At 41.4% G+C, this 23,240-nt stretch overlaps 1 protein-coding gene across 4 annotated transcripts in view; it reads left to right on the top strand.

Moving 5' to 3' along the window:
* LOC140185752 (kinase non-catalytic C-lobe domain-containing protein 1) overlaps positions 1-23,240 on the top strand; it is a 150,377-nt gene that overhangs the window by 20,238 nt on the left and 106,899 nt on the right. For 3 of the 4 annotated variants that reach the window (XM_072239368.1, XM_072239367.1, XM_072239371.1), the window contains exons 2-3: positions 2,330-2,528; positions 9,685-9,743. In XM_072239368.1, coding sequence (XP_072095469.1) covers positions 2,330-2,528; positions 9,685-9,743 — 258 coding nt within the window. Of the gene's footprint in view, positions 1-2,329; positions 2,529-9,684; positions 9,744-17,820; positions 17,900-23,240 lie in introns of those variants that run through there. The other variant, XM_072239370.1, reaches the window with a different exon arrangement.

Raw genomic sequence — 23,240 nt, 5'->3', positions numbered from 1 at the left:
ACAAAACCACATAATTATACATATAGTTACAAAAGTGTAGCCAGGTGCTATGCCATCCAAAGTACAGGCATGAGATGGCATGATAAACGTTCTATATGGTGGTATCCAACGGTGGTCAAGTGTGTTGGCTCCTCTAGTTTCACAGGTAATATGTTGGTGATGGTTGTTAGGGACCTTTTCAAGCTGGCCGAGTTGAAATCTCCTCCAATGATAGAAAAGGCATCAGGGTACGCTGTTTTGTGACTACTAAACACAGTGCTCAGCTCCTCCAGTGCATGCCTGACGTTGGCTGAGGTGAAATGTATACCAGTACCAGGATGGTGGCAGAAAACGCCCTCAGCAGATAAAAGGGATGATATTTGACCAGTAGATGTTCCAGGTTGGGTGAGTAGGACTGAGACAGTTCCATCACCTCTATGCACCTGCCTATATCCCTCACCACCCTTCACTTTATTTCTACATTTTAAAATTTTTCTTTCTTTTTTTTCTTTTCAAATCTTTTTATTATATATATATATATATATATATATATATATAGGAAAAATAACATGAGTACATCGAAGTAAGAACACTTACAATGCCTCAAAAAAAACCATCATCTTAAAGATTGAAAACAAAATTTTGTGATAACAAAAAAAACCTACTAAGCAGGAAAGTGAGAAAAAAAAAGAGAACCCATTAGGTGTACAACCCCAGAGCCATGCGTCATACAAAAAGCTTCTAAAAATAAACATCAAACCGCCAGCAAGAAAAGAAAATATACTCAAAGAGCTTACAATTAGATTGTGGAAAAATTATATTAATTAACTCAAATAATAATAACGAGCAAATGAGCCCCATCTTTTCTCAGAATCAAATAAAGGTTCAAAGGTTCAACTTCTAATTTTCTCCAAACTAAGACATAGCATCACTTGAGAGAACCATTGTGACAAAGTGGGAGCTGATGTATCTTTCCACTTCAACAAAATGGCCCTCCTAGCTATCAATGTAACAAATGCATTAACATGTTGGTCAGACACAGAAATACCATGAATATTTTGAGGAACTATTTAAAATTTTTCTTATCTCTATCTTTTTTCCAGGTCTTCAAACTAAAATTTAAAGATGTAATTTCAAGAATAAAATCTTAAACTGAAATAAAATATTATGGAACAATTAAATACATTTCTGTCAGTTACATAAATTTAAAATGACATAATTATCATTACCACCACATCTCATTGTCTATGTTATATTTAACAAGCCCACTGGCAGACAGGTTCTATCCTAGTTACTAGGAAGTTTGCTAAAGCCTCAGACAGAGCGCAGTTGCTTCAGGATCACTGATTAACTGGGTGAAAATTTCAGACTTTCATCTTTGTTTGGGAGTAGTGATCCAGCACCTAGTCCCATAGATAGAGACTGGCATCTGACCTTGCATCTCAATATTCAGTGGATATTATCCACCATTACATAACACTTCAACACTGTTTGCATTGTGTGGCGGGCCAGAGGAGTACTGGTGCTATTACAGAGTTTAACAAATGAAAATACATAGTTCTAGCAATGAATCACCAAAAAAAGTCTATTGTTACGCTGTGTTTAATTTTAGCTCTTTGTAATTCCTTGTGTTCATGATTTATTTGTGCCTGGGTTGTTCCAAAATGTTGCTATGAATAATTCATTCTGAAACAAACTGTTAACTATTGAAAAGGGTTGATTTGAACTAACCCACCAGCACCAATTGATCTTTATTTCAGTGATCATTCAGAAGTTTCGTATTTCATGAAGCAGCCATTCAGTACAATATTGATAGCAGTTTAAAAAAAATTGTTGTAAAGATTTTGCTGCCTAGAGTTCATTTATGAGGTAAGGAGGAATTTTTTTAGCCAGGGAGTAGTGAATCTGTGGAATGCTCTGCCACAGACTACAGTGGAGGCCAAGTCCGTGGGTATATTTAAGGCAGAATTGATCACTTCCTGATCAGTCAGGGCATCAAAGGATATGGCAAGAAGGCAGGTGTATAGGATTGAGTGGGAGCCATGATCAGCCATGATGGTATGGCAGAGCAGACTCGGTGGGCTGAATGGCCTAATTCTGCTCCTATGTCTTATGGCCTTATTTATGTTGGGCATATCATTGCTGATGATTTAAAAAGCTGTTCTTTTTTCTTTAAATTAATCTATATTTAATTTGCCAATTCAATTTATTCTTTTAATTACTACTGAAAAGCTGTGGAAAGTCACCAATCTCAATGTGTTTGGTCTAAACGTGGATGTGTTTTTTAATGTAGTTGTCTTCCATGTTTCCAATGCAAATTTCTCATTTACCTTGTATATTTATTTGGCAGGAAAATGTGTCCCTTGCTGATATTCTGTCATTGCGAGATAGCTGCCTCACTGAGCAGGATATCTGGGCAGCCTGCCTAGAATGTTGTCTTTCAATGAAGAGCATCGCCCACACGCCGCTCTTTCATACACTCTGCATCACCCCAGATACGCTGGCTTTCAACGCTAATGGAAATGTCTGTTTCATGGAGCAGCTGAGTGGTAAGTAATGTGGATGTTGAATATATACTGTACCTATTGCCTCAGTGGATATAACATTGTAGTACATTGTTCATTCTTACGTGGTTCCTTTTTTTGAATTCAAAGTATATAACTTCTTGTTTTTGAAATCTAGCAGATGTCTTTACAATACTAATTCTGAACATTAATGCTACAAATACATATCTACAAAGGGACTTTTTGGAGTTGTGTAGCAGGAAAACAGGCTGGCCCTCTGGCCCAGCTTGTCAGTGTTGACCAAGGTGCATTTCCAAGTGAGTCCCATTTGCCTGTACTTCCTAAATGTCACTTAAATGGCCCAGTTGTACCTTCCTCTACTCTTTCCTCTGGCAGTTCATTTCATAAGCCCACCACAGACTTAGAAAAACAAGGCTAAGCATGCCCAAATATTTTGTTTAGTAGAGGGGATGGGGGAGTTATTCTCTGGTAAGAATAGTCTCCTGTGGATCAAAATTGTTGCCCGATCTTGTGCATGATAGCACACAGAAGCCAGTGGGCTTGTTTGGTAATGTCAAATACTGTCCAACAGCTTTGATTTTCTGTAGCCAGGATTCTGCCTTGCTCACGGTGAATCAGTTCCTGACTGGAATGTTAAAGTCCACTTCAGTATCATTTACAAGAGTTCAAAGATGCATCAGGAGACCATAAGTCTTGTTATTCTTGCTGACAGGGTGGTAGGTGAGGGTGAAATAAAAACGGATGAAGAAAAGACCCCAACGGGCTAGACTGTAGTTGATTCTCTTGGTGTCATGAATGTATGAGAGGTTCTTGTGATCTGTCCATACCAGAAAAGAGAGCTCTGCTCTCTCTAGCCAATGTTGCCATGCCTCCTGGGCCTCTTTGATAGCCAGAAGTTCTTGGTTCCCGACATCATAATTGCACTCTGCAGGAGGCAAGCAATGGGAAAGGAAAGCTCAAGGGTGCAGCCAGTAATCTACTGAAGACCATCGGGAGAGCACAGCACCAATGCCAAAGTTAGATGTGTCAGCCTTGATGATGAATGGATGGGATGATCTAAACGCTGCAGCACTGGGGCAGTGATGAAGCATTGCTTTAGCTCTGAGAATGCTTGGTCTGTTTCACTTATCCATTGGAATCCAGCAGAGCTCTTCCTGGTGATTGCTTTTATGGGGGCCATGGGGACCAGAGACTGACCATCCAGAGACCTGACATCAATATTTTTTCCTTGATTGTTGAGTGGGAGCTGCCTGTCTTTGAGCCCGAGAGATATCCATGAGGTTCCCAGTTGCCCGGAAGTCAATAATTGCCTGAATCTCATGGGTCTGGGACCCCTGTCACAGGGAAGGGAGCAGCATTACTCAATTAAGGGAAGATGCTGTCTTGACCCGTCAGATTTCCCCTTCCTGCTGATGGGTCTCGTCTTCTACTGGCACTTGGGATATGAGGTCCAAAAGTATCCTGGAAAGCTACAGTAGAGTCAGCAACCTATCCTACTGTGCCAATCTCATTCCTCCTGGAATGGGAGCCGGCCCCTCATTTGCATGGGCTCCTCCGCAGACTGTGTACTTGGTGGTGAGAGAGGGGATGAAGGCAGAAGGTCATCTCATGAGTAGGTGGCTCGGAGCATCCTCTCTATGTGCCATTCAGCTGCTCAGTTGTCTACCTGAATGGCCAGATTTATCAGGTCATCCAGGCATTCTCATGCTGGACCCCTACACAGAGAAAGCAGAAGTGATGGATCGCTCATTCCTCACTCTCGACCACAAGACTGCAGACCCTTACTGTTCCCCTCCCTTGGCACAGCCTCCTGACCCCGTACTGGAAGGCCAAACACTCTCTCGAACTCGACTACAAATTGCTGGAAAGGCTGGGCTGCAGGAGAACCTAGTTCTCACTGGAGCGTTGAACAGGCTGAGTGTGAGTCCATCTTGGAGATTTACTGTGTAAGCCAGTTTACGTGCGTCATCCCCAAGCCAACCTGGCTAGGCTTGGAAAGTTAGCTTACACTGTACTTATTTTCCATAGATGCTGCTTGGCCTGCTGAGTTCCTCCAGCAATTTGTGTGCATTACTTTAAAATGTAACCCAGGAGCTATGCATTTTCAACCTAACCACTTTAGTTCCTCATGCTGAATATTTGAGCAGCGCTTCGTGTTGTTAGGATAAATTAAGTAATCGGGTGTTGCTCTTCAAAGACAAGATTATGTACAGATCTTATTTAAAGAAGAAGAGACTTAAAGGAATAAAGTTCATGGTGTGTTTCTGTCTGTACATTCTCCCTGTGACTACATGGCTTTCCTCTGGGTGCTCTGCTTCTCTTGCACATTCCAAAGAAGTTGCTATCAGATTCAGTGGGTTGTGGGCATGCTACGTTGGGTCTAGGAGTGTGGCGAAATTTGCAGGCTGCCCCCAGCACAGTCTCAGGCTGTGCTGGTTGTTGGTGCAAACGGCACATTTCACTCTATGTTTTGATGTACGTGTGACAAATAAAGGAAAGCTCATGAAGCTGATTTCTGACATGAAGAGCTTGCCAATGTAGATGGGGGTTGGATATTTTCCCCAATGGAACATTGTTTGAGAATAATGGGTTATTCATTTAGACAGAGATGGAGAGGAATTTCTTCTGAGGACATGAATCTTTTGAATTCTGTAGTCCAGGGCCAAAACACAAGTTTTAGGATTATACAAGGGGTGTGGATTTTGGATAATAGTCAGGAAATCAGATTTAAGACCATTAAGCGACACACATCAAAGTTGCTGGTGAACGCAGCAGGCCAGGCAGCATCTCTAGGAAGAGGTACAGTCAACGTTTCAGGCCGAGACCCTTCATCAGGACTAACTGAAGTAAGAGCTAGTAAGAGATTTGAAAGTGGGAGGGGGAGGGGAGATCCAAAATGATAGGAGAAGACAGGAGGGGGAGGGATGGAGCCAAGAGCTGGACAGGTGATTGGCAAAAGGGATACGAGAGGATCATGGGACAGGAGGCCAGGGAGAAGGAAAAGGGGGAGGGGGGGAAAACCCAAAGCAAGACCATTAAATTGGCAATAATCCTTTTGAATTGCAGCAGTAGCTCAGGCATATAGCCTGTCCCTGGTCCTCTTTCCTAGACTTTTGTTTTTCTACTTTCCACACCCTCTTGGGTGTCCTTTGTGGCTGCGTAGAATAGGGAAAATGGTGGATAGTGTAGGTGCTCTTGTGTTTATAAACACAAGAGATTCTGTAGATGCTGGAAATCGTGAGCAACATGTACAAAGTGCAGGAGGAACACAACAAATCAGGCAGCATCTATGGAGGGGCATAAACAGGCAATGCTTCAGGCTGAGACCCTTCATCAGGACTGGAAAGGAAGGGGACAAAGCTAGAACCAGAAGATGATGGGAAGGGAGGGAGTATAAACTGACAGGTGACGGGTAAAACCAGGCAAGGGAGAAGGTTGGTGGGTGAAGGGTGGGGTGATGAAGTAAGAAGCAGGGAAGGGATAATGGAAGAGATAAATGGCTGAAGAAGAAGGAATCTAATAGGAAAGGGCACTGAACAATGGAAGAGTGGGGTGAGGGAGGGGAACCAGAGGGAGGTGTTGAGCAACTGAGCACAAGGGGTAAGAGAGTAACCAGAATGAAGGATGGAAAAATAGAAGGAAGGAGGGGGGCAAAATTGCCAGAAGTTAGTGAGGTCAATGTTCCTGGCATCTGGTTAGAGTAGACAAAGGAGTCATGGAGAGACTGATCCCTGCAGAGAGTGGGGATTGGAGGTAAAGATGTGCTTGGTGGTAGAATCCTGTTGGTAATGGCAGAAGTTATGGGGAATGATGTGCTGGATGCAAAGGTTATGGGGTGGTAGGTAAGGACAAGGGGATCCCTATCCCGATTATAAAGGTGGGAGGATGGAGTGAGGGCAGATGGGTGGGAATAGGGGAAAAGTGGGTAAAGAAAGCATTGATAGTGGTGGAAGGAAAACACAGTTCTTTGAAAAAAGAGGATCTCTCAGATGTTCTGGAATGAAAATCATCCTCCCGAGAGCATTTTGTGGAGATGGAGGAACTGAGAGAAAGGAATAGCATTTATATAGGAGTCAGGGTGGGAAGAGGTATAGTCAAGATAGCTGTGAGTTAGAGGGTTTGTAAAAGATGCCATTGTTTAGTCTGTCTCCAAAGGTGGCGACAGAGAGATTGAGAAAAAGGGAGAAAAGTGTCAGAGATGGACCAGGTAAATTTGAGGGCATGGTAGAACTTAGAGACAATGTTGATGAAATTAGTGAGTTCAGTATGGGTACAAGAAACCCACCAATGTAGCTGAGGAATAGTTGGGGAGCATCACCTGTGTACGCTTGGAGCATGGATTATTTCACATAGCTGATGAAAAGACAGGCCTAGCCAGGGCCTATGCAAGTGGTCAGGGCTACACCTTTAACTTGGAGTATGTGGGATGAGCCAAAAGAGTAATTGTTTAAGATAAAGACTGGTTCTGCCAGATGGAGGTTGATGGTAGAGGGGAAATTGGTTAGGTCTGTTGTCAAGAAAAAAGTGGAGAGTTTTAAGGCCTTTGTGGAGGGGGCTGGAAGTGAACAGGAATGGAAGGCTATCTGGGCCATGGGACTAAAATTTTTGAAGTGATGGAAAGCATGTGTAGTGTTATGAACGTAGATAGGAAGGAATGAGCCAAGGGGAACAAAATGGAATCAAGATATATGGACACGAGTTCAGTGGCAGAAGCAGGCAGAAATAATAAATCTAGGACATAGAAACAAGCAGTGTGAGGTATGAAAACTAGGAGGTTGGTGGCAGTGGATGGGAGTTTACCAGAATCACGAGGTTGCTGATACTGTGGGAGATAGAAGCCTGGTACTCCTTCCTGGGGCTTTGCGCAAGAGGTAAATAAGAAGATGTATCTGAGAGCTGTCTTCTAGCCTCAGCAAGGTAGGGTTCATTTTGACAGACTACAACACCACCACCTTGTCTGCAGGTTTGATGGCGAGATTGGGATTGATGCGGAAAGTGTGGAAGGAAGTGTGTTGAGTGAGGGTGAGGTCAGAATAGGTGAGAGGAAAGATGAAGTTGGAAATACTTGATGTCTCATCAGCACTTAGGGATGAAAAGATCCAGAAAGGACAGGCGGCCAGAGCAGAGTGCCCAAGAAGATGGAGAAGGGTCATCGATGAGAGGTGGGAAATTCTAGTCAAAGAAGTGGAATTGGAGATAGAGGTAATGGAAGAAGAGCTTGGTGTCATGGAAGTCATTGGGATGTAGGTACAGGGGAACAAAGGTGAGGCCCATGCTGAAGACAGAGTGTTTTGCCTCAGAGGGAGGAAGGTCAGAGGTGATGGTGAAAACATGGCAGGGGTTGGAGCTGGGGTCAGGAGAGAGTAGAGGTTTGGAAGGATCAGAGGGTAGACTAACTGAGTTGCACGCAAATATTCCAACTCTAAATCATACTGTTTTCCAGCCAATGTGTTGGGACAATTTTCAGGAGTTATGGGCTTCGAGTGTCAGCCAGTGAATGAATGAGAATGAATCTTCCACTTGGGTCAATGGTACCTCTTTAATATGTACAATTGCCTGGAAAGTGAGCAAATCTTCTAACACTGTGGTTAAAGGAGGCCTGGTGAGGGTTATCAGCCCAAAACATTAATTCCATAGATGCTGCCTGACTTGCATTTGTGTGTGTGTTGCTTAAGATTTCCAACATCTGGGTGGCAGGGTGGAGATATATCTTTACCCAAAGGAGGTGATCCTTCTCTCTGCTAGCCTGCGGGTCACCCTTGGGCAAGGAGCAGATCCTGCTTAGCCTCTCAATCAGGGTGGTGGATGGTCCTATGAGCAGTTGCTGCATATTACAAGTCCTAGTTATGCAACCACTGACGCCAGGCAGACAGTCTCCGAAGAGTATTGATAATGGCTGGAGTCAACTGTCTTGTAGAGGCACTGCCCAGAAAAAGGCAATGGCAAGCCACTTCTGTCAAAAAACTTGCCAAGAACAATCATGGTCATGGAAAGACTAAAAGCGCTTATGTCATATGACATGGCACATAATGAATGAATGTCTGCAGAATCTCTTGTGGCTAAGGAAAGCTGTTTTGGAGATCTGGATTTCTTGTGAAGGTGATTGAATATATAACACACACAAAATACTAGAGGAACTCAACAGGTCAGGCAGCATCTTTAGAGAGGAATAAAGAGCTTGTGTTTCGATGGTCCAGGGCCAAAATAGCTCTGTATTCCTCTCCATTGATGCTGCTTGTCCTGCTGAGTTCCTCCAGCATTTGGTGTGTATTACTGTGGATTTCCAGCATCTGCCAAACCTCCTGTGTTTCTGATTGGATATATACAAGTGTTGTTATCAGCAGATTTGTGCTTTCTTTATAAATATGTAATTCTGTGGAGCTGTTTGTTCACACCCAAAAATTCAATGTTGAAACTGTATTTAATCAACTGTTATCTTTGTGCTTAAAGAATATAAAATCTCAATGTACTTTGAATTCAGTGAGATTCCTTTGAGAGTTAGCAAAGAATGAAAGGGCACAGTTTTAAGGTGCTTGTAAGCAGGTACAGAGGAGATGTCAAGGGTAAGTTTTTTACGCAGAGAGTGGTGAGTGTGTGGAATGGGCTGCTGGCAACGGTAGTGGATGTGGATACAATAGGGTCTTTTAAGGGACTCTTGGATAGGTACATGGAGCTTAGAAAAATGGAGGGCTATGGATAACCTTCGGTAATTTCTAAAGTAAGTACATGTTAGGCACAGCATTGTGGGCTGAAGGGCCTGGATTGTGCTGTAGGTTTTCTATGTTTCTGTGTCGAACAAGCCTTCCACCAAGTCTCCTCTTGAATGTCTGCTTATGCTGAGTATTGATTTTGTTTCAGCTATGGTTCCAGCTCTGTGTAGCTCACTGAAAGTCACACACCAGAAATGGGCCACTAAGATTAAATGAGTGTTATTCCTTTTTTAAAAAAGGAGCTACTTGCTTGCTTGCTTCCCACACAGATTACCTGTGACCATTGGGTACCTAAAGGGGGAAGAAGCCTTGAGAGAAAGAAAACTCAGAACATTTCTAAAAATGAATGAAATTTAGAAACCTTTTAAAGTGCATTTATTAATTCAATACAGTATTATTAAACGCTATTTTGAAATCGCATTGCTGTATTTTCCATTTTGTCACTGACTTTCCTTGTTGCTTATTTGCAGATGACCCAGAAGGTGCATTTGTTCCCCCTGAATTTGATGTTACAGGCAACACTTTTGAGGTGGGTCAAAATATTTGTCAGGAAAGTTCATGTCTTTTTTTAAAAAAGGGAAAGGAATGGGCTGATAGAGATAATTAGAATTGTGAATGATTTTGATAGAGGGAGTGATTTCTGGGGAAATCTCATACTTCTGGGACATCACAATAAGACAGCGACCCAGAAAGCAAATGGTGAAATTGCAGAGTTTTTATCTGCAGGGAGGTATGAATTATCAGAGTACAAGGAGTTTCTGTCCTGCATATTTCAAGTAATTTTATAAACTGTACAGAGGCAATAAATATTTCACATTTTCTTTGAAAAGTGCTTTTCTCAAGAACTTTTTTTTAAATGAGAAAATGTGCTTGGGAAAGAGTTCAAGAAAATAGATTAGATTGTTTTGAGTGCTGCTTATAAATGGCTGTTAATTGAGGCCCATTATTTAAATTGTAATAACCTAAAAAGCTTTTCAATGCCTAAAACACTAATAGGCTTCCTCTCTATGCCAAGTATCTGTTGTACTTTAGTGACATAGCCATATGAATTAAAGATTAATGTTTGCCTTACATTCTCCATTATCTAAAGGTGGGAGTAGGTCTAGAAGGTTGATTGGTTCAGTTACTGATTTCAGCTATTAAACTGAGTGCAAGATTAAGCCATCATCATCTGAAACAGCAAAAGGGTATCACTTCAAGTGGCCCAAAAGAGTAGGGAATGGGCTTGCAAAGGTGTTGGGGGAGTGGGGTAATGGTGTTTGCATCATGTCATTGGCTATTGAGATCAGGTATTCCTGGATCCTATACTTCCTGACTTTCCGAATGAAGCTACCATGTGGAAGCTTATGAAATGCCTTTTTAAATCCATATACACCATATTCTTTGCTCTTCCTTCATCAACGTACTTTGTCACATCCGCACAGAATTCATTCCGGCTCATGAGGCATGACCTGCCCCTCACAAAGCCATGTGGACTATCCGTAATCAGAGCACAATCGGACTATACATCTCACTTCACTTTAAAACATTGATGATTCTTTTTTCCCACCTGCTTCATTCAGGCTTCAATTGTATGGGTGCCCAAGAAGAGTGTGGTAACCTGCCTTAATGACTATTGATTGTCCAGTGTCACTTACATCCACAGTGATGAATTATTTTGAGAAGTTGGTGATTAAACCAATTAACTCCTGCCTAAGAAGTGACTTATTTCCACTCCAATTTGCCTGCTGGAGCAACAGGCCCACAGCAGATGTCATCTCATTGGTTCTTTACTCAACCCTGAAACATCTGGACAGCAAAGGTGCATACATCGGTATCCTTTTTATCAACTACAGCTCAGCATTCAATGCCATCGTCTCCTCAAGATTAATCAATAAGTTCCAAGCCCTTGGCCTCAATACCTCCTTGTGCAATTGAATCCTTGATTTCCTGACTCGTGGACCCCAGTGAGTTTGGGGTCAGGCTGAGTGGTGTCATAACAACAACCTCTTACTCAATGTCAGCAAGACCAAGGAGCTGTTTAGTGACTTCAAGAGAAGAAAACCAGAGGTCAATGAGCCAGCGGATCAAAAGTGGAGAGGGTTTGCAACTTTTAATTTCCTTAGTGTTATTATTTCAGAGGACCTGTCCTGGGCCTAGCACATAAATACAATTACGAAGAAAGCATGGCAGTGCTTCTGCTTCCTTAGAAATTTGCAGAGATTCGCCATGGCATATAAAACTTTGACAAACTTCTATAGATGTGTAGTGGGGAGTATATTGACTGGCTGTATCGCAGTCTGGTATGGAAACACCAATGCCCTTGAATGAAAAATCCTACAAAATGTACTGGATACAGCCCAGTCCATTATGTGTAAAACCTTCTCCACCACTGAGCACGGCTACATGAAATTATGTTGCAGGAAAGCAGCATCCATCATCAGGGACCCCCACAATCCAGGACATGCTCCCTTCTTGCTGCTGCTATCAGGAAGTAGGTACAGGGGCCGCAGGGCTCACACCACCAGGTTCAGGAACAATTACTACCGCTCAAACATCAGGTTCTTGAACCAAAGAGGACAACTTCACTCATCTTCACTTCACTTGCCCTATCATTGAAATGTTCCCATGACTAATAGAGAACTTTCAAGAAACTTTCATCTCACATTCTCAATATTTATCGCTTATTTATTTATTATTATTACTATTTATTTCTTTTTATAAGTGCACAATTTGCTGAGTGAACACCCAAGCTGGTGATCTTTCATTGATTCTGTTATGGTTATTATTCTATAGATTGATTGAGTCTGCCCACAAGAAAATGAATCTCAGGGTTGTATGTGGTGACATATATATACTTTGATAATAAATTTATTTTGGACTCCAAGAGAAATGCCTTCTAATTCTCCTTTATCTATAAGAAACTGTTTTTGTATAGAAATATGGTCAGCATCCCTCCCTTCACAACTGTGCCTCTTAAGCTAACTAGTATTGTTGGTTCATGCCAGCTGCCACTGTTCCCACCCATATCAGTTTTTTTAATGGCCAATATTAAGCCAAAACCTGTTTGCTTTCATTTGGCAGTTTCGCTCCCCACTGACTGGAGAGATGCAGTAGATTGCACAAATTCTCATTGGGCCCATCAGCAGCCCTCATCTTCATTTAACTCACTCCACAGGGGCTGCCTAGCTGTTGGGTTCAAGGGTTTTTCCATCTTTGTTTCAAATTTGTAGCATCTGCATATTTTTAGAAAATATATTTTTGAGATGAACCACTAGGCTTAAGTGCACCTACTCTCATGAAACATTTTCATTGATAAATGTACATAGCAAATGGAGGTTGGAATCAGATTGGCTTACTTCAACTAAAGTGCAGCAAAAAGAAATTAATAGTAACACCTTATATTCTGTCTGGGTAGCCTCCAACCTGATGGCATGAACATTGGTTTCTCTAACTTCCATTAATGCCCCTCCTTCCCTTCTTACCCCATCCCTTATTTATTTATTTATTACTCCCCCTGCCTTTTTTCCCTCTCTCTGTCCCTCACACAATCACTCCTTGCCTGCTCTCCATCTTCCTCTGGGCTCCCCTCCCCCTTTCTTTCTCCCTATGCCCCCCGTCCCATGAAGCTCCCACTTCTCCAGCTCTGTATCCCTTTCGCCAATCAACTTTCCAGCACTTAGCTTCATCCCTCCCCCTCCTGTCTTCTCCTATCATTTCAGATCTCCCCCTCCCACTTTCAAATCTCTCACTATCTCTTCTTTCAGTTAGTCCTGTACTTCTTCCTATAGATACTGCCTGGCCTGCTGCATTCCACCAGCATTTTGAGTGTGTTGCTTGAAATTCCAACATCTGAAGATCTTGTCGTGTTTGTGTTTTTAAATAGTAGAGACCTTCTGGCTTTGTTTTTGTATAGCTCCATTCTGGCTCTGTTTTTATATGGTGTCCACAGGACATTGAAGTCAGAAATACTGTGTTCTTCAATCTCCTCATCATTGTGGCCTGATATTCAGCTAGAGGTGGTACTATATGAAAGAAATACAAAACCTCACATACACCTGAGCAACTAACTGGAATTGGCTATGGGTCAGGAGAGAAATGCCACGGTTTCTAGCAGATAGTTAAAGACCATCAGAATGTTTTAAAACTGTTTGAAGTAAATTCAGTTGAAAGCATTATCTTGCTGCCTTAGTCTATAAGGTTAAATATCGGGAGAGGGAGGAGAAGATGGCGGCATGACACAGCTCGCAGCGGCCACTCCGGTGGTGATGTCTGTTATTTATCAAGTAGGGTGCCGTGCACAATCCTAATTTGATGGAGATGGACGTGAGAGCACGGAGGAACATCTGGTGAAACTTCTGAAATGCCTGCTTCACTGCTGCTGCTACTGTATGGTCCAGAATCTCTGAAGGAGAAGGCCCCAAGTCCTCGGCTTTGCTTGTCGCTCGGCGGCCGCGGTGGGGTCGAAGCACTCAGCAGAGGATGGTGCTCGGAGAGGCTGTATCGGAGGGGCTGGTCGGAGGCTCGAAGTTTTTGGACGGATTCAGAGTCCGCTGCGGTCGGGTGCTTCCAATGGCGCTGCATCAGCAAGTTGGCGGCGCTTGGAGGTTCATGGCAGGGAGAGTTTCTCCCTTCTGCTGCCTGCGTGAGATGATGAGGCTATCGGGACTTTGAGACTTTTTTTTACCGTGCCCATGGTCTGCTCTTTATCAAATTATGGTTTTTCTTTGCGCTGTTGTAACTATATGTTATAATTATGTGGTTTTGTCAGTTTTAGTCTTGGTTTGTCCTGTGTTTTCTTGTGATATCATTCTGGAGGAACGTTGTATCATTTTTTAATGCATGCATTTCTAAATGACAATAAACGAGGACTGTGTGTCCTCATGATCTAATGTAATCTAATATTAAGCTATTTTTTTTCAAAATAAGCAATTTAATATTAGCTTAGTACAGGGGTTCCCAACCTTTTTTATGCCATGGACCCCTACAATTAACCTTAGTATAAATGGCTTTCCAATGTAGTGTTCTTCACTTTTGTAAATAGTAATGGTCCATGTTTTAGGAAGAATCTCATTAATGTTGGGGCTTTGGTTAGTAATAACAAGGTTATTGAAGCTAATTTCTAGGCAGTAAAGGAAAAAAAGATGTTGGAATTTGTAATGTGAGATAAATCACCATTTCTGAAGCTAAAATCACACATACATGATCTGGCATGTCAATTGCCAGGATCTCTGGAACAGCTGCAAGTGCCTACATCATTGACAAGTTTGTGTGTGAGTCCTTGTGGCTCCTGCCATCCCTGATGTAATGTTATTTCTGCAATGGTTTATTTTATTATAAATTCCAGCTAAGTATAATAAACAGTACATTTTCCAGGAGTAGCAATTTTCAAATCTGCCACCTTTATCCTTCTTAAACTAACTTGTATTATTAGTTATTTTTTGAATGGCTGACATTAAGCCAAAACCTGCTTGCTTTCTCTGGACAGTTTAATAGGGAACCTTTAGCTCAGCACTGAGTGGTGGGATAGCAAAGAGGCTGGACAAGTTCATATCTGGGCTGCATGTGGTCACAGGGAAGGTATATTTGGCTGAAGAAAATATAATTTTGCACTGGCAATAATACAAAGTTCAAAACTCAGTGAGTAAATGTTATTATCAGAGTGCATATATGTCACCACATACAACGCTGAGATTCATTTTCCTGTGGGCATACGCAGCAAACCTATAGGATGGTGACTGTAACAGCATCAATGAAAGATCAAGTTGAGTGCAGAAGACAGCTGTGCAAATGCAAAAATAGATAGCAGTCAGTAACAAGAACATGAAATAACAAGATAAAAAGTTCTTAAAGAGAGATCATTGGTTGTGGGAACACCTCAATGGATGGGCAAATGGGTGTAGTTATTCCCTTTTGTTCAAGAGCCTGGTGGTTGACGGGGTAGTAAGTGTTCTTGAACCTGGTGGTGTGAGTCCTGAGGCTCAAGAAAAGAGCATGGCCTGAGTGGAGAAGATCTCTGATGATGGATACTGCCTTCCTCCAACACTGTTTTATGTACTTGTGCTCAATGGCTGGGAGGGCTTTACCCCTCATGTACCGGCCCAAATCTACCACCTTTTTCCATTCAACGGCATTGGTGTTTCCATACCAGGCCAAAATGCAGCCAGTCAATACATTCTCAACTACACATCTAGAGAAGTTCATCAGAGTTTTTGATGTCATGCCAAATCTCCGCAGACTTCTAATACCAGTGTTTCTGTACAACGTTCTTTCAGTTCTGTCTTTTTCCAAAAACTGGAATACAAATAATATTGTAATTTAAACAGACGTGCCAAATATTTGAAAATTATTCTTCAGAAAGCATTAACATTGTACTTTTATAATCATTCTCTACCTACTTTTTTCCTGAGTGCCTGGAAAAAGTAGTAGCAAGTCAAAAACATAAAAACCTGAAATTTCTGTTTCTTTAATATTATTCCAATAACATTTATCCTTATGTTATTCTCAAGTATTATTCAAATACGTTGCATAAATTACTGGAAGACAATTCAGCACCCACTGTCGAAGTCCAACTTTATAATATGTTAACTGTCACTTAGAATTATGTCCTTCAACTCTAGTACAGCTTGAAATAGAAAGAATGTTTGGTGTTTATTTCCTATAGCTACAATTCTTTCTTGGAAGTTTTTGTTCAATTTGATATTTAATTGGTAACAACTAAGTGTAATTAAATAAGCTGACCATAACTTTCAGTCAAGGCATTTGTGATGCATTTGAAGGTTGCGGTTTTGCATGTTTGAATAGTGTACTTGATACAAAACTTTTAATTGAATGCCTTAGACATGCTCATGAAGTTATGAATATAGAGCACGTTGTTTCTGTTTCTTCGTTGAGCCTAGAAGCTCAGCATTCTAGATTTTATGTTAATCGCAAAGGAATGGAAGCACAGGTGTTTCCTCTGTTGATGAATGGTTTTGCAGAAATCCAGGAGCGCGCAGAGGATTTGAAAAACAAACAATGCCTGCAAGGTTATAAAGACCAACGTTTAAAATGTTCTTTTCTACTACCTGATACACAATCACATTTCAACAGAAGCTATTTGTAATGAGTTGGTTGAGGAGTTGTAAAATTGCTCCACTGTGTTTGCAGTATCTCATAGTCCTTAACAAAAAGAAATGTAATTGCTAGGATTATTGCACTCTACCAACACAACTATATTTTCAATACGTCAGGTCTGACTCACACACAACCATGGCATCAGTGAAATAAGCACAGAAGAAGACCGATGTTCTGTAAAAGGGTATTTATGAAACAATAGGGAAGAAAAGGGATCCAATACTCTCTTGGGAGACCCACAGATTTATGTGAGGTCTACAGAAACGTTCTTTATATTTCCTGATTTGCAAGGAATTTTTTTATCAAAAAGACAAAACTTTTCTACTTTTTTCTGTGGATCTGTTGCTTCTTACTTGCAGTTGCTGCTTGCAATGCTGCACATGCAGTATAATCCCTCCTTGTAATCCTCCTTTCACTGGGGAACTTTGAACAATTTGCCCCATGAAGTATTGGGCACTTAGGCAGCATGGTCTGCACACTACAGTGGCAAATTGTCTCACCTACTAGAAAAGGAGGATGTTCTTTTTTAAAAAAAAACACTTCTGTGGTTTTATCACAATGTGCATCCTTCAGCCTAATCCATTGATACTGTCTGTTGAGATCCTTTGTAATTCTAGGATTTCCTGAGTCCCAGGCTGTAAACAAAGACCCATCTCATATTAAAACTACACATTCCTGATTTTGTTTTCTGCATTATTATCATCTAGATTACCAGATCCAATCCATTCAGCAATAATTCAATATTAGTCCTGATTCCATATGCCAGCATGCCAGGGCTTCAAAACTGTCTGCTATTATGGCCGCAGCATGCCCTGAACTAATGTTCTGAAAGAAGTATACTGCAGCACATTTATATTCCTGGGAATTCCAGTCCTTAGTCAGTCGCATCAAAGGCTTTGGACCTCGGATGGAGATGGGCATGGGTATCTCACAGCTGCTGTCATTCAGCATATCCATATGGTTGTGTTAGAATTTCCAGTTATTGGTTCCCCACCTGACTAGACAAATGAAGAAAAATATCCCATAGTTTTTTTTTCATGCATGAATAGTTCAACAAAATATCTGCAGGTTACTTATTACAAGAAAGTGTACACAATGTTATTTTTCATTATATATTGTCTATGTTCTTGGCTCTTCTTGCGTATTTCTGTGGAACACATCACCACATGCATAAGATATTTCAATGCCATTTGTATTGATGCTGACAAAGGATCCACTCGTTATACAGTGAGTTTGAATGATTAACATGATTGTTTTTTTCACAGCAATATTTAAGTTCATTGTTCCTTGTGTTGGTCGCTGTTTCAGATGTTGAACTGGGTTACTGTTCTTTTTCTTACATGACACATGATGAGATATAAAGCACTTTGAAAAGCAGAAGGAAAATCGTTCTCGGCACAGAAAGAATTGTGGCTTCTGGTCTGAGATTCTTTGACACTGGGTTCTCAGTGGCACTTTTCAATATCAACAGTAACTAACAGATGTGACTGACACAGCCCAGCACCAGCCTTAAACATGGTGCCATTGGCAACAATGAATATTGAAGATTCATAACTGCCTTTGAGGGGCTATTGTTGGCACCTAGTACAAGTAAGTGGGTGAACTTGGCATTGGTTATTGCTGCATAGATTAAAATGATGTAATGTGCAAATACAATGCTTGCCTTTAGAAGAAGAAGAAAGAACAAATCAATACAGATGACAGAGTCTACTGAGCATGTAATTTTGAAAGAACTATTGAGATGAGGACTAATGTTTTTTATGAATATAACTTTACCAAGTAAATAAGATGCTTGTTCCATTGTGTCAGGATGATTGTGGTTCATGGAGTATTTTTATTGTTATAGTTTTTCATTAAGAAAAAGAAATCTGTCAAATTTGGATCAATCGCTGAATATTTCTTGATTATATCTCCAAAATGGATTTGGTAACAATCTGGAACACTGACTAGATATCAATCACAAACGTAGCAAACTGGAAAGTATTACTACAGAAGAGAATAAATCAACTGTAAGCGATGTTTTTCAGCACCTCATGGAAAAACGGCATGGGGAAAAGAATGCCTGCATTGATGAATCCAAGCAAAGGAGCAATTGAGAATTTGCAACACTTTTTTCCATTTGATTTTCATATTGCGATTTTAGCATATATTTTTTAAGCCCAGCAACAAGTTTTCTAGACTCTAACTATGTACAAGGAGTGCAATTCTTAATTTTTCAAGGCACACTGAGGAAGTGATAAGGGCACATGTTACAGACCACATTAGGTGCAACTTGTGAAGTTTGATAGAAAGGAGTGCACTGAAATAAATTCATGAAACTTTTAAAGTTAGTGTAATTTTGAAACTTTGTTACAAATCTGTTAATGTTTTTCTCTAATAACAATGTTTTCAATCTAGAATTTATTGGTTGGTTTGATTAGTGAAAGAAACAGAAGAAAGGACTTAAACCTTAGTACAGTTTTCTGAAGCAGGTGTAAATGAGTAAATGACATATTCTAGCAGTCATTGTTATGTGACATGACAGTTAGTTCCAGCCCAGTCATCTATACTCTTACTTTATAACAGTCTATGTTCCATTTCCTTCTTTATGCTACCTGGATCCACATTCACTCCTGTCATTGCTGCTTTATTGTTGGGGTTTTGCTTTCTGTTGAATGCCGAATTGTGTTCATTCAAATAACTATGCATTACAGCAGCAATTTTATAAACATGTTTGGATGGAAAGGCACAACCTATAACACCACTGTTGGTCATTAAATTTTATATTAACCTGCTTCAAAAATAGATTGCAGAACACTTCTTTTTGGACCAAAGATCCATTTAATTTGGAGTAAATGGTTCTACTGATAATTTCCAGAAGTTGGGTCCAACCACAAAATTGAACCAGGCACATCTACAATAAGTCTTGAATCATATTTGTGGTGGGAGGAGAGAAAGCAGCGCACCATGCGTGCGCAGCCCTCCGGTGAAAAATGATATCGTATCCGTTAAATAGGGGCCGTGAACAATTCTGATTTGATGGAGAAGGATGTGAAAGCACAGAGGAACATCTGGAGAAATTTCTGAAACACTCATTTGCTGCTGTCTTTACTGCGTGGTCGGGAATCTTTCAGAGGGTAGGTCTCAAAATCCCCGGCTTTGCCTGCTGTTGGCGACCAAGATTGAGGTCGAATCGTTTGGACAGAGATGGCGCTCAGTACTCGGTGTCGGAGAGCTGATTCGCAGGCTCGAAGTTTTCGGATGACTCAGAGATGGATTGTGGTCGGGCATGGCAGGGAGAGTTTTTCTTTCTTCTCCCATCCGCGTGAGATGTGGGACATTTGAGAGACTTTGAACTTTTACTGTGCTCATGGACTTCTTCATCAAGTTATGGTATTGTTGCACTGTTGTAACTATATGTTATAATTATGTGGTTTTTGTTAGTTTTTCAGTCTTGGTCTGTCCTGTGTTTTGTGATATCACACCGGAGGAAATATTGTATCATTTCTTAATGCTTGCATTACTAAATGACAATAAAAGAGGAATGCGTGTCTTCATAATCTAATCTAATCTAATATTATGATATCCAGTAATTCCCTGTTTCGGCACCGTGAAAAGGCTACGTACAAGATAATGGAATGCTGTTACTGAGTACAGACTACTCAGACATCTTCCAAAGTGCTGAGATTACAGTTAAAAGAGTAAAGAATGCTTTTCGCAGAGTTTAAGTGCTGAGTAATTTATTTAATACTCATTTCAGTGGCCATACTGCACCAACAAATCCCTGACTCCTAGATTCTGGCCAAAATTCTATATTGTTTAGTTCTGGTGTAATTTTAGTCTATGTCTTTCAGCCAAACATTCTCACATTGTTTGAGAATGTTGAAATCTACTCCATTTTTGATAATTTCTTTAAACCGCCGTTGCCAGATGTGGCTGTTCTGTTGCATTAGATTGGATGTCACTGCTCACTCAGATGGGAACCTAGGGACATGGGACAGAATGCAGAAGTGGAAATTTTCAGGGGAAAGATCTCTGGACTTTTTCTAAGTGCAAAGGTTCTCCAATAAGATCTTCAGCAATGGTCCTAGCCAGGAGAACATCTCGTTGATGACATATACATACATCTCTTTGCTTCTGTAGAACTGAGAGCTGCTCATGAATTGCTCCAATAAAAAAAATTGTGAACATGCAGATTGGAGTGCATATTCGTTTGACCCTGGGCGATCTTCTGTGAGAGTGTGGAGTTGAACTCCAGCACATTCCTTATCTCCACATTTATGAGGGAGGACATGACATCCACATCACCATTGTCATGAATTTATACTGGTTACAGTTCTCATCTGAGTTCTGCAGCCAGTACTGCTGTACGGACCCACTTTCCAGCAAGCCTCCTCAAGGCCTCTAGTTGCCTACACCTGACATCAGATTGAGCCTGGATATCTGGTATTCCTTCCCACAGCACACATTCATTTGATCCTAATTGTTCGCTACTTGATGTGCAGTCTCTGAGGTTGTGCTGTGGTATATAGGCAAAACAATAAACCATGCTCTTCATTTTCATTTTAATTACCTTTCTCTTCCCCCACCCTTCCCTCCTGTTCCATTCTTGTGATGGGAGTGGGGAAGCAAGGGTCTCTCCTCATAGACTGCACAAACAAAGGCAGATTCACATGTTCTATTGCCCTCAAGGTTCATTGTGTACAAAACTAGGCACCTTCTCAAAAATCATCTGGGCCAGACGCTTTCTTCAGGGTTTTTAATGAAAAAGCTTTGTGAACAGATAATTGGTATTTCAAGGGCAGATAAAGAGTAGATGGAAATGGATGTCTTTCTACCATGCACGCTTCAAGTCAAAATCTGAATTAACCTGCACGAGAAATTACGTAAAAACTGCTTACAAATCGGAAGTGATGTTTGTATATAAAAAAATCACACCTGTAGAGGCAGAAAACTCCTCATCTGATGATGTCAAACTTATTTACTGAAACTAAAAGTCAAATGATCATTTCATTCTGTCTTTGGCAAAAGAAGGATAGTCTCAGAGACTGCTGTTGAAAACAGTCTTACTACACAGTCTTTAACCATTCTCACTTCGCAAATGTTGGCCTTGATGGCATACTTGTTCATGATCGTGTCTGATGAGCAGATTGGTGACACAGTGCTCACCCAGGATGACAACTGGGTGAAGTACATCTGAAGTGAGTTGTGTCCCCTTAATATGTTCTCCAGTTTTCTAATAGCCCCTCAGAGTCAGAAAGGGGACAGAGTTCACGAAGGTAACTTTGGATTGGGTGATTTTCCTGCTTTGTGATACACTATACTTCCCCTGCGCATACCTGCCTTTGAACAACAAAGATTCTAAACTTTTCCCAATTCTCTTGCTCTGTGCTGAAAGGTTGCTTACAAATATGCAAACACTGCAAAGACTGTGTTTGCTTACTCTTTATAATTTGAAGGAAGGCCTCATCTTCGATGGAAGACGCCAGCTTATAATCATCTTCCAAGTGACAGAGGACCAGCTTGATGGATCTGGTTGTTTGATTTGCTTACCCACAATTTTCACTTTCATACAGATTCCTCTCTCACAGGGCATGAAATGATTTGGGTGCCCGTTCTCCAGGACATTAATGTTGAATGTGCTGACAGTGGGACATCAATGCCGATTTCACCCATGATGACCCAACCCAGGTCCAGTTGTTGGGCATAAGCTGCATTTTGCCGACCACTGTGCTGTTCATGTACCTCATGTGCATGGATGGTGTCTCTGCCAAGCAACAGGAGAATCTCAGCAGAAGAGTCAAGTCGAGGAATGTTGTCAGCTACGTCTGTAAGATGTGCATGACTGCATGCAGCTTCAGGGATTGGGGTTTCATCCCTGCTGTTGGGAATATGTTTGCACTCATGAAGGTTGGCAAGGGTAAGCAGACCTCCCTTCCTATTGACTGCACAACAAATCTGGCTCTTCTGGCAACTTCAAATGCCTCAGAGCATGTGTTTGGAGTGCACGAGGAGACAGAACCTTGGATACTGAATGTGTCAAAGGATGCTGACTTTGCCAATGACACATTGCTCTGATCATCCAATATAACATACGCCTTTATTTTTTTGCTTGAGATGTCCTTTCGGGTAGGTGCTGGCTGGACATATTTTAGAGGAGGATTTGCCTTTGTGCCATTTCCTGCATATCTCTGTGCATGAAGAATCAGCTACGTCTGACAGATGCTCAGCTGGACCCCCACTGCGCTCTGCTGTGGGTGTGCTAGAACCAGTTGTAGCCCAAGGTGCTGGCCCTGAATGAAGTGCTGATATGTACTGGTCACTGTTGCACTCATTATCATTCACTGAGCGAACAGATAGGCAGGGGGCCACAGATCCAACAATCTTATACGTAACACCCTCAAGATGCTGGTGGAACTCAGCAGGTCAGGCACATCTATAGCAATGACTAAACTGTCGATGTTTTGGGCTGAGAACCTCCTTCAGGACTGAGAAGGAAGGGGGAAGGGGAAGCAGTTGCTTGGAAGGTGAAAGGTGAAGCCAGGTGGGTAGGAAAGGTCAAGGGCTGGAGAAGAAAATATCTGATAGGAGAGGAGAGTGGTCCATAGGAGAAAGGGAAGGAGAAAGGAACCCAGGGGGAGGTGATAGGCAGGTGAGTAGAGGTAAAAAGTCAGCCTGTTTTATCTCTCTTTCTCCCTCTCTCTAAGTCTAACTCTAACTCAACATTCTCTGACTTTCTCGATATACTGTTCCCTATCTCAGCACCAGCTGTGATCCAGCCTACAACAAAGCACACTTCCCCACTGCAGAAAGGAAGTGCCCCTTCCTATTCCCTTCAAAACCCCTTTTACTAGTACTTTTCAATCGTTTGGTGGTAGCAGCTGCACTCCCTTCTCTCTACGATCTTCAGCCCAGACAAACATATTTTTCACCCCATTCCACTATTATGGCT

The sequence above is a fragment of the Mobula birostris genome, chromosome 21 (genome assembly GCF_030028105.1).
Source record: "Mobula birostris isolate sMobBir1 chromosome 21, sMobBir1.hap1, whole genome shotgun sequence".
Classification (NCBI taxonomy): domain Eukaryota; kingdom Metazoa; phylum Chordata; class Chondrichthyes; order Myliobatiformes; family Myliobatidae; genus Mobula; species Mobula birostris.
The sequence above is the reverse complement of the archived record's forward strand: the minus strand, read 5'-3'. Positions and strand labels throughout refer to the sequence as shown.